Raw genomic sequence first — 12,343 nt, forward strand, 5'->3', positions numbered from 1 at the left:
GTTTTGGAGAAGGCTATTTGAAAATTTTCCATGCATAATTCTATTCCATATTCATGCATTTTAATCAGGTGATGAATGTCAGAGACTCAACGTACCATAGAACATTTTTTAAAAGCTTAAGAAAACACTTCCTAACATATAAAATCTTGGGCTTAATTCATGATAACTTTTAATAACAAAAAAATTCATTTAAAATAATTTCAATATTGTTTATATAGTTGAGGATCGTATTACAATATCGAAATGTAGGTTTTCGAAAGGTATAAAAACGGTATCATCAAAGCCTGAAGCACAGCCCAAAAGCATATATTCCAACCCCACACCTAAGACTATATGCAAAGCACAGAAAAATTCAAGAGGATGCTGTTCTCTTTTACACCTGCTGCCAACAGACTGGGTATCTTTGCATGAAAACCATGCAAACATATAAACATAAGACTTGTAACAGTCAAAATAAGGAGGCTTTAGAAGAAGACTAGAAGCCAAAACAGCAGGAACAGAAATCCATGCACACCTCACATGGAGCTTCCTTGCTGTCATTCTCTCAAGCTCTCATTCCACTAATGTGTGTCAGAGTATCAGACTCCACATACCCAGCTACAAATTCCAACTTCAGTTCATTGTTGGGAGTCATCTTCCAATTTCCTTTGCTGTATTGTGTGGATCTGCTGTTCATATGCATATATATGATAAGATTGGGATGTGGGGTGTGTTGATTTCAGTGTGTTTGGCTCAGTTTGTGTGGTTCTTGAATTCTGTAGTTTTACTTGCTGAACACTTCTCTGTGCAGTGTAGTGATAACTGGTAAGCATATTTTTATATTTCATTACTGTTTGCAAAGGTTCTATCTCTCTGTTTTCCTGTTGTTTCCTTTGGAATTTGTATTCTCTTCTCTGTATAGTGTTTGGTTTGAAGGAAAGATTATCTGATGCTTTTAGTTTCCAGTCAATTGTAGAAATCAGGGCTTTCCTTTTTTTTTTTTTTTTCTTTTCCCCGTTCCAATGCCTAAACTTCTAAGGTTTTGAGTATCGGTTAAGAAACTTTGGGGTTTTTATTTTGGGTGTTTTTTTTTTTTCCTCAAGTGGCTTCAATACCTAAATTTCTTCGTTTAGGTGTGTGTATACGGAACTTGATTAATTTTTTTTAGTAATCTAGAGGTTTTTTGATGGGTTTCAATGCCTAAATTTCTAGGGTTTTAGGTATATATGAATATATGATATCCTTTTTAGAAAATCTGGGGTTTTTATTGGTTTAAATGCCTAAACATTTGGTTTATTTATTTATTTATTTTATTATTATTATTCTCAATGCCTAAACTCCTTAGGTTTTACTCTCTAAGTTTGGTTTCCTTGCTCATTTTTTAACTCTCATGTTGCATATTGTTGCTCAGCATCACTAGGTTGGTTCTGAAAGGTTGTCTAAGCAATTTCTAGTGGCTTGGTTGTCTAAGTACAAAACATGTAGTAGCAACATTTTGTGTTGGTCCACTTAATCCTGGACTAGAGATATTTCAACTGCACTTAGAATAGTAAAATCCTAACATTTTCTTAATATATTTCCTGTATTAGGACTGTCAATATTACTTCATATTTAGTGTTTTGATGGTTTTCCTCATACTTAAATGGTGAATTTATTTTCAATAAATATCCCAAACATTTAGACGCATATGATTGAAAGAGGGTCTTTGGATGGCTAGATAAAGATGGAAGCACAAAGTGTTATAACTCGGTTTCAAAATTCTGGTGTGTTTCGGACCCAGGGCCTTATTGGAGGAAAATGGACTGAAGCTTATGATGGCAAGACTATTCAGGTTTGACAGAACTTTTACTTCTCTTTTTATTTCCTAACACAACAAACACTGCCTCCAAATTTCTGTATGTGATTGCATGTAGAACATGCCGGAGGTCGGTGCCAAGTATCGGTGTTGTAACTATAATGAGCAATTCAGTAAGTACTAAAGTAATGACTGAGTACATGACCTTAGATTGCGCTTGTAAAAGAACCAATTTGTGTGGTTGATTCAACCAACTGGGATTTAAATCTTTTGCTGAATTGAGCTGATTAAACATATAGGAAATTGTTTTGATTTGTTTTTTTGTTCGCTATTTATTTATTTTGTTGATTACCTAATTCTATCCATGAACCTTTGGTCTATTTCATTCAAAAACCATTGTTCCGCAGAAATGATGGCGCAGAAGGGGTTTCTCTGATATCACATTGTTCCTTAGGCCTCTGTTTTAAAGGATTTTTAGGATATCCTTCATGATCTTTTACTTCATGATTGGGTCTGCTATGGTTAATGGATGTTTGAGTGTTTGCCTAGGTTGAGGTTTTTGCTAACCTCTTCTGGGACATTGGCTATGAACCTCTGTCTGTGTCCTCCCTCTGAGTCTTGTTCCTTTCTTCGATATTTTTTATTTATCTCAAAGCTAACAGAAAAATTCAAAGGTTTGCCCTTTTTCTCAGAGAGACTTGACATTGATTCCCTTCTGTCTGTTTCTTTTCCATCAATTCATTATTCCTTTATTGATTTCTACCATGTGGCGATATGCATGTCGAACACTAAAGGTGTTTCATTTAATGGTAGGTCCACAACCCTGCTACTGGTGAAGTTATAGCAGATGTTCCATGCATGGGTCAGCCTGAGACAAACGATGCGATATCTTCAGCTTATGAGATGTTCAATTGTAAGGGAATTGTCTTTTGGTGCCTGTTGCTCATGATACTGGATAAAAATTCGTTCTTAGAAAGAAACATTTAGGATTTTTTTTATATTGCTTTAGTCCAAGACACTTTTGAAGCTCCCTGGTTGGTTGGCATGTGTACAGAAGATTTTGAGAAAAACGAGGATGGTATCATCTCAGCAGCAATAGGCAGACCTGAATTGGACAATATATATCTAGAATTGAACCAGAATCGGTTCATTGACATCATTGAACACAGCTGATGTTTCAATAGTATTTATCATTCCTTCTGTTTTTATTTGTTGTTTCAAGAACCAATGGAAAGACTGACAAGTTGTGGATAAATAGTGAAGAAGCAACCGAGGTGGAAAGCGAGTAAACAATTTTCAATTAACATTTCCTTGAAATGTTTAATATTTATAACATAAATAAGCAGCAATTCGTCATTTGCAATTTGTCCATTATTTTTATGTATGATATCGCTTACATAAGAAATGATTTAACTTTGCAAATTTGTATATATATGATCTGCCTTCTATTTGAAAATATGTCCCTGCAGCTTGGAGCAAAGTTACTGCGATTGAAAGGAGCCAATGCCTGTGGAAATGGTATGAGGAAATTAATATACTGTGGTCTTTATTGACTATAGATTTGCACTTACAATATTCTTGAATAGTCCCTTGATCCAAGTTTCTGATCTTGAAGTTGGGTTTTGAAATTCTAGTCTGAGCTTTTGGAAGAAAATTTTGCATATATTGTAACCTTTTATTATCAATCCCTTGGAGTTGCTGTCCTTTGAAGCTTTCGTACTAGAAATGTTTATTTGGAAAATATTGTGTCGGTTCCTGTGAAAATTTTATGCTCATAAGTCTTTATGGTATCTTCTCTGCTTATAATTGAAGGCACGATTTACTCATTGCCCATAAAGAAGAGCTTGGTCAACTTATAACACTAGAGCAAGGGAAACCTCTAAATGAAGCCATTATTGAGGTATGTCATTCACACCTTTGCTTCAAGAGATCTTGAGGAGTAGGATCACTGCATATTTTTCACTATTCATCATCAATTGTCTGCAACATATGATAATGGAAAGTCACTTAATTTACAGGTCATCATTGCGGCTGGCTACCTTGAGTTCTTTGCAGAGGAAGCAAAACATGTATATAGTGATATAATTCCATCGACAGTAGCTGATTGCCAGTTGTTTGTTATAAAACAGGTGAAGCTATGGGTTTTTCTTTGTCTTGGTTCTGTATAATTGCTTAAACAAGTAATTAGTTTGATATCTTCCCTTAAACTTAGATATATCTATTGAACAGGGTTACATGCATGGCTGTAGATATCTTATATGACTATGGGTTGTTTGTGAAAATGTCTAAAACATTGATGTTTAACAATGGTACAGAAAAGGACTTAGGTTTCAGGGTTTTGAATAATGTGGCCTGGCTTGTGTGGTAAGTGGGCAGGATGGGAAGGTTCTAGATTTGATTCCATGTAATAAAAATAATGTTTCTTGTTAAACTACTTATCAACTCAAAAGTTTAAGCTGTTAGCCAACCTCCAAGTTCAGTTCTCGAGCTTTAGTTAACACTCGGCTAATAGCCTCGATAAATGCGAGTTCAATAAATGGGGAACAAATAAGGGTAAGAAAGTTTAAGGTGTTAGGTAACATTTAATTGAATTGTTTAGAAAAGTCTATACCAAGCCTTGGACCGATCTTCTTATGACCAATATTATTCTGTGAAACTCTCTCTGCTGTTATGCGTTCTTTGTACCACCTCTCTGTAGACTCTTGTTATAGCTTTTGATGGACAGTTCTTGCAATGGCTTCATTAAAATTCCCGATGCCAATCATTGTCACGCAATTTCTTACTTCCTAATCATTACCATGGCCTTTTCAAATGTGTTTTGCAGCCTGTTGGTGTTGTTGGTGCAATTACTCCATGGAACTTTCCGTTGGCTATGCTTACTTCGAAGGTGTGTTAAACCAGGTTTATTACATTTCCACTACAAAATGAGGCATAATTTGGAATTCCGAGTGCAGTGTTTTTGTGAGCAGAAAACTTGTTTAAGACATGACTATCATGTTAACATGACGTTGGTTTCACATGTGTGTCAGGTTGGCCCTGCCCTAGCTTGTGGCTGCACGGTGGTTTTAGAGCCCTCTGAACTTACACCCTTGATAGCCTTCGCAGCAGCTGGGCTTGCGCTTGAAGCAGGAATACCATCGGTAATGAATATTATATCTATATAATATTCTTTTTATTGGTTATCATGGAATTTGTACTCATATCATTTTGTTCTGAGATGGAAATTTTGCTATGCAACTTGGAAAATATATATAGATTGCAGATTTGTTACCAAGCTCAAAATTTTTATACAAAAAGTTTCAGACGCACATATTGGCTTTGTGTTTGGGGAGCCTTTTACCCCGCCTGTTTCATATATCAGTAAACGGCTATGGCTGTACAGAAAGAGCTCTCAAGCTGATTTAGGCTCCTCAAAAAGGCATTGAATCAAAGACATGTTCAAAGAAGCCATTGGGATTTTGAATTTTCTATACAATATCGTTTTCAATAAGAAAGCTTTTTTTCCCCTTTTGTTTCCTGTGTTATCTCCATAAGTTGTGTTCATTTGTTTCTAATGATTTTTTTTTTTATCTATTTATCAATTAGGGTGCTCTGAATGTTGTCACGGGAAATGCTCCTGACATTGAGCATGCTTTACTTGCAAGTCCAAAGGTATTTTAGCTTTTGAAATAGAGGAATCATTTATGCAACATCTTTGTGAATGTCATTGGATGTACAAACAATACAACATTAGTTACTCATACTTCTAAGAATTTTTTCAGGTAAGAAAAATAACATTTACAGGCTTGTCAGCTGTTGAAAAGAAGATAATGCCAGGTGCTGGTGAGACTCTTAGAAAGGTATGCATAGATTATCAGAATTTTCCAGAGAAATGAGCCTCTAGAAATCATGTCATTAATTTCCTTCAATCATGACTTTCTAGGTATCTCTTGAACCTGGCGGTAATGCACCTTGCATAGTTTTTGATGACACGGACCTGGGCGTGGCAGTAAAATCAATTGTAAGTCAGAGTAATACACAGAAAGTGATCTGGATCTTGATGGAATTGATATTATCCTCATCAATATCTGATATATAGCTTTGGGATAGTGCTTGGGTTTGGCCTTTTCCTTTGAAAGAGCAGTAGCTGAAGATTTTCCATCTCTTTATTTTTCTTTTAGTTTTTCCTTTTTCAAAGTATGCACTTCTTTGGCTTTAACAATTTATACAATGTAACTCTCTAGAGCTTCCAACAAATTTTCCCTTTCGTTATGTTCTGAAACTTAGAAATTAAGGTTGAAAATAGATCACACAGGGTAAGTTCAGATCATTTGAGCTGCATCAAATGTGAACACTTGGAACTCTATAGAAATATGAAAGGTGCCAACAATCTTATTCTTAAGATTGACTACTGAATTTCCTGTTGACAGTTGTGCACAAGTGTTATCAACTTTGGATATCTTCTTCCTGCCTCTGAACTCACAATGGAAACCTCTTTTCCACGCAAAGTTGTTTTTATCTTGCTTTGAAGTGCTCTGGCGTGAAACCACCAGTGAGAATGGAGCAGAAACTTCCTCTTCATCATTGGAGTATAATTCTTCAACTCCATTCATAGCTGAAGGATGACCCTCTTTGCCTCTGGCTCTACTGCTATGCTTTATTCCCAATAAATATTCTCCTACATTTGTCTTATGTTGTATTGCTACTTCTTTCTTCATGACTGTCTGGCATAAAGAAGAAAGACTCGTCTTAATAAGGTAGGATTGGAAGCAGGGTGCACTAGATGTTCTAACAAAAAAATCACATAGGTCTGCTCTTTTGTTAGGCCTTCACAATGGTACTATTCTTCTACTTCGAAATGCTAAATGTTTAATGTTTCTTTATTTTGGTCTTCAAGCAAAAAGTATATGAAATTAAGACTGGGGCTTAAAGAAAAAATCTTTTTTGTCCTCAGCTTTTATGCAAAAGAGTTCTCTTACTATCTTATGATCGAATTGCAGTAGCAAATGAAATTTTACTCATTTCAGTTCTCACTTTCATGACTCCCTTTGTTGAGTATATGCTGAAATGATATTTAGCCCATTAAGAGTTATATATTCTATGCTCTGCATGTAAATGGGCATCATTTTGTATGATAACATTTCTGTATTCTAAGTTTCAGTACACTATTATCATTGTGGTTTTGTTTAGCTAAAACATGTCATCTATTATTGCAGCTGGCCGTGAAATTCCATAATAGTGGGCAAACATGTATTTCTGCCAATAGAATACTTGTGCAAGAAGGTACGGTCAAAGCATATTTTTACTATAAATTCATAATATTTATGGGGTTTTTTTGGATTTGTATTTCATTCTACATTCAGCTATCTATTGTTTGTTATTAAGTAATACACTTAGTGAATCCTCATAATATGTGGGCTTAATGTGGGTCTTATTATGCTCTATCGTATGACTTCCTTGCTAAGATCGATAGGGGATTTAGTTACCATAACTTGCAAATCCAAAAGGATCCTTGGCACAAGAACTGTTTCCAGCCATACCAAACATGACTTAACCTTTCATTTTGGTTCATGAGATGATTAATTTATTTCTCAACCAGAGATGGAAATGTAAACCACACATTTTCAAGTTTAACTTTATTAAAATTGAAGTGTATGATGGTGCAGCTTTGTAGAATTTGCATGCTTCTAGTCGATCCAAGGTTCTGCCGTTTTATTTATTTATTTATTTTTGATAAGTGTTCTGCCGTTTTATTTATCATCATTGTACAACCCATTTTATTACCCTTATTGCACTATATTTTTTAATTTTAGTTGGGGATCCTATTAGCCATCATGCAGTCCCAAATGAAGAATCATTTATGGATACGCGTTTGTATCGTGTTGACATTTTTATTGCTCGAAATGCACGCTCAATAGCTCAAAAATGATTTAGATTCTCATCGATGCACAAAATGCTTTTAGTTTTTGCTCCTGTACTGGTTCATCCATGCTGAAGTTTCTCTTCTACATTTCTGGTTTCTTAATTTTCCTTTCAAATGTAAATTCTTTTCTGGGGGGGATTGACTGAGCCTCCATTGTGCAGGTATTTATGAAAAATTTGCCACTGCTTTTTCTAAAGCTGTCACAAGTCTGCAAGTTGGGGATGGGTTTTGTGAAGGTGTGACCCAGGTAGTCATCCATTCATTTTTGTTTCTAGTTTCTAACAAGATTCCCTTGCTGGTCTTCTTATTTGTGCACACCAATGCTGAAGTTTCTGCCTAGTGTTGTCAATATTTATTAATGTCATCATGTTCTTGGGGATGATTTTTGCAAGTGATTTTTGAGTTTTAACAATGATAATTTTGAGTTATCCGTTCATTTTCCAGGGTCCACTAATTAATGAAGCTGCAGTGCAAACGGTTAGTTATGTTAATTTCCATCTAGCATTGCTCCTGGTATAGTCCAGTAACAAACCATTTGGCCTCTTTGGGATTTTATGACAGGTTGAGTCATTAGTTCAAGATGCTATCTCAAAGGTATGTTTTTTCTCATCTCTACCATTGAAAAGTACCTACAATTGGAATAAATGAGGACACCTTTCTCAACAGCAAAGCAAATTTTTTATGCAATAACTCCAATAATCCATCTCTGAAAAATATATGATTGTTATGTAAGGGAGCAAAACTCCTCCTTGGGGGTAAAAGACACAATCTGGGGATGACTTTTTATGAGCCCACAGTAATCGGTGATGTCAACAACAAGATGCTTATATCAAGGTAAACTCTACCGTCCAAATGATATTCCACAATTGAATTGTTGGCATTCAATTTAGGTTTGTTGAACAAGTTTGTTGGTGAATGGGGTTGCAATTGTTATCGATGTTAGACTATATATCAATTTGATAAAAGAGCTTAAACTTTTAGGTAATGGGCTGACAATGTATACCATGGATTACAGATGAATGGATGGGGAAATAAATGAATAGAGAGACTCGAACTCAAACCCTCTAGTTGATCATACCATGTTGGGAGCATCAATTTGACCTAAAATCTTATAATGGACCCATGGACCCACGATATAGAGGAGGTTAACTCTAGGCACGTTAAGAGTGTAATATTCTGTAGTTCGACTTTTATTAGGACTATAACATGGCCACAAATTGTGAAAGGCAAAATCTAGCAATATTAGAAGACACTTGGTAGAATTTACTACTGCAGAAATTTATTCTTGATTATGCCCCTGCTACACAAATAAGTGAAACTGTATTAGCAAGTTGGCAGACAATTTGCTTGTTTTTTCAATGATATTGTTCTGATTTTTTCTTCTCATTTCTCTATTATACCATTTGAAGGTGCCAACAGATAGGAAAAACCAATGGCTGAAGTTACAAGCCAAAAGTTGGTGCTTACAGGAAAATTCTGTTGGTCTCCTTGGTTTCAAAATGGCTTCTTGCAATTTTCTTGGGGAGTTTTGTCAAGAATAGGCTTGTATAGGTATCGATTGAACTTGATTGAGCTAATATGAATCATTGCAGGTAAAAAAGTTGCTAAAGCAGTTGAGGTTTGTAGATTTTTCTTTCTCAAGGAAAATGTGGGAGTCAGGTGGGGATGATATCCACAGTGTGTTAGAGAAATACACTTGATGTAGTCCACTCATTAAATGCATATCCTCTCCAATGACAGAGATTGATCAAACTCAGAATCCAACAATTTTAAGGGGTGCTAAATGAAGAATACACAAGTTTCATTGAAAATACAAGAATTCTTTTGATCGAGGATTTGAGAAGTAAGGGGGTGATATAGGGATATTTATGAAGAAAGTAGAAATAGACCTTATGCCAAATGGTATTTTGCTGGACTGGGGCATGTGTAATCAGTCTACCACATATTCTCGTGAATGGGCTTTTGAAAGGAATCATTTTCTTCACTTCTCTTTTGCCTCTTCATTACAGCAACAACTTCAGGAGTTTTATGTTACACCCTCCTTAAATGACCCCTCCCTTGAGTATTTATTGCTAGGCAAAACTTTCTAGATACAAAGACAAGCTTATTATTCTCTCCACACTAAGCATTAAATGACCTTGAGATGGGAGCCTCCTTTAGATGGGAGCCTCCTTCAGATGGTTGGAATATTCTGGAAGCGTCAAGAGGAGTCAAGAGACCTCTAGCCTTATCCAAAGTTAGGTGGAAGTCCTTTGAGCAATGTAGAGAAATCTGAAGAATTCTTTGTTGCTTGGGCATAGCTTGTAAGCCTAGCAGAGTCTAGGTTGTTCTACAATTTTCATTGGTTAACATTAATCCCAAAGGGTTCCAAAGAGTTCTATGGTGTTTATAAATAGATGATAGCCTTATTTGGCTAAGTCATCGAGTACTTGATAGCAATCAAGGCTTGTAAAGCATATTTGTGAAATAATAGATCCATTCATTCTTCCAAACTGTAAGTGTGGCTCTGCTCACATCTAACTTCCTTGTTGAATGCTGATTTAGTAACTTCAAGTATGTCTAAATAACACACGTATTGCTTAAGAAACACCAAAATTCGTGACATGTGTCTCTAGAAGAGAACTTTTTTCAAATGATTAAAAATTACAACTTAGGTATGGAAGGTGGAGTATTTATACCATATGGTTTCTATTTTGTTGCTAGTACTCTTATTTTTCTTATTGGTTTTAGAGAGATGGAAAATTAAGCAAGTACAATTTTTGGTGGTAATCAGTAGATTAATCATATTATTTTTTTTGGATTTTATCATGCTAGTTTTTATGTGCTAATACATTGTATTTCAATTTTTCTCACATCAGGAACAAGATATGTGGACCTATTGCTGCCCTTCTGCGTTTTAAAACCGAGGAGGAAGCCATCTGCATTGCAAATGACACTGATGAAGGTTTCTTTTACATGCCACATTAGAACCATACCACATTATATTTTTCTCTTGGAAAGCACTTCACAGTGTATCTGGTCAAGTGAATCTAGAAATCTCAGTTAATAGCAAAATATGGTCTTAATCATTCTCCCAAATGTCATGGTAAATGGATTTATGAAAAGGATATCCATCTAGACTTATAATCATGTGTTTTTCATGACACATATTGCAGGTTTAGCTGCCTATATTTTCACAAAAAACCTACAACGATCTTGGCGTGTCTCTGAAGTTCTTGAATATGGACTTGTTGGTGTCAGTGAAGGATTAATTCCGACAGTGGTGAGTCTTATACTGCATCTAGCAATGAATAAGCATGCAAATATTTAGATTAGCTGAATAGTTGTATGCCTTCATTACAGATGGCTCCGGTTAGTGGGTTTAAGAATACTGGTCTTGGACAAGAAGGATCCAAAAAGGGCATGCTTGAATATCTGGAAGTAAGTATATAGAAAATGTCTCCTTTACCAAAGAAGTATTTGATTTTCTTGATTTGAGGAAAAAAATTATGATTCTAATTTTTGAAAATTCTTTTGTCCTTTGTTAGAGTCAAAACTTTTCAATATGTTAGTCCTTTTCCACTAACATTCCTGCACTCCATGGTTGCAGTTAAAATATATATGTTTGGGAAATATGAATAATATCTGATTGACAAGGTCTGTATTCTTGTTATAACAAGTTTCCAACACAAATTGGAAGTTATTACCTTTTTTCAATGTACTTTGCATGTTGTAATGACAAGTATGATTTCACAAATGCAGGTCATAACAAGAGAAAGAGTGAGGAATAAGTGGTTTTGCACAATTGTAATCTATTCAAATGTGTGTAGACTAGCTTTGAATAACTTTGTGGTTTGTTGTAAATGTTTATGGTTTTGTGTTCTAGTGGATGGTATTAGTTCTCAAGCTTAAGCTTTAATATGATCTTCACATACAAAGCCTCCTTTCTTCATTTGTAAGTCTGCAAGGTCACCCACATTTTGTATCACAATTTTCATAATCTAGGTGGGTGCTTTTTGCAAAAGAACCTTTTTATTGGTTTTATTAAGAAGAGCTTTAGATGGTTAAGCTAGTAATCTAATTTTAAAACTTTTTTAAGTTATAAGTAGTTTAATATGGTATCAGAGTCTTAGTTTACGGGGGGCTAAATTTTAGCCTCACCGTAGTTATTTTCCCCATTTATTAAGTTCAAATTTAAGCCTAAAGAAGACTCCCTATTAGTTCAATTAATTTAATATATATTATCGGTTTATTATTTAGTCAATTGACTGTTTAGAGTGTTAGGATTATATGTTAATCAACCTATGGCAATCATTTAAGAAGGGGTGAATTGAGTGAAGGTCATTTTTGGCAAATTCAAGCAATTTAACTTCGATGGATATGAGATAACAATATAATAAAAACAATAAAGAATAATTACGTACTTATCAAAAATAAATAAAAATAAAGAATAATTACATAAAACAAACATGGAAGAGAGATTGCAAACTTCGATTAATAAGTGGTTTCATCTACTCATATTCACTTTCCTCTAGTTTCAATATCAATATAAAGTTTGAGGTCCCATTATACAAAGACTTTCAAATCAATCCCTCAAACTTTACACTTGGATCAATTGACTCCAATAGGTACTTATAATTTTTCTTAAGAGATATCTCACTTTTTGAACTCCCCAAGTGATAAACTAC

The 12,343-nt window shown here is 34.9% G+C and overlaps 1 protein-coding gene across 4 annotated transcripts; it reads left to right on the forward strand.

Annotated features, from left to right (window-relative positions):
- The first annotated feature begins 62 nt into the window (after positions 1-62).
- Positions 63-11,585, forward strand: LOC100251993 (succinate-semialdehyde dehydrogenase, mitochondrial). Of its 4 annotated transcripts, XM_019217462.2 has the most exons (21): positions 63-804; positions 1,697-1,810; positions 2,588-2,687; positions 3,244-3,292; positions 3,587-3,674; positions 3,793-3,903; positions 4,599-4,661; positions 4,804-4,914; positions 5,360-5,425; positions 5,536-5,613; positions 5,697-5,774; positions 6,970-7,036; positions 7,838-7,923; positions 8,121-8,153; positions 8,238-8,270; positions 8,410-8,510; positions 10,535-10,620; positions 10,832-10,938; positions 11,019-11,096; positions 11,266-11,312; positions 11,418-11,585. In XM_019217462.2, the coding sequence occupies exons 2-20, from the start codon at positions 1,703-1,705 to the stop codon at positions 11,302-11,304; spliced, it is 1,482 nt and encodes a 493-aa protein (XP_019073007.1). In that variant the 5' UTR covers positions 63-804; positions 1,697-1,702; the 3' UTR covers positions 11,305-11,312; positions 11,418-11,585. The 4 variants fall into 4 exon arrangements, with proteins under 4 accessions (XP_019073007.1, XP_010645096.1, XP_010645095.1 ...); XM_010646794.3 differs by lacking the exon at positions 11,266-11,312; XM_010646793.3 differs by lacking the exons at positions 63-804; positions 11,266-11,312 and having other exon boundaries at positions 816-1,810.
- The last annotated feature ends 758 nt before the right edge of the window (positions 11,586-12,343 follow it).

This window comes from Vitis vinifera, chromosome 19, assembly GCF_030704535.1.
Source record: "Vitis vinifera cultivar Pinot Noir 40024 chromosome 19, ASM3070453v1".
In the NCBI taxonomy this organism is placed as follows: domain Eukaryota; kingdom Viridiplantae; phylum Streptophyta; class Magnoliopsida; order Vitales; family Vitaceae; genus Vitis; species Vitis vinifera.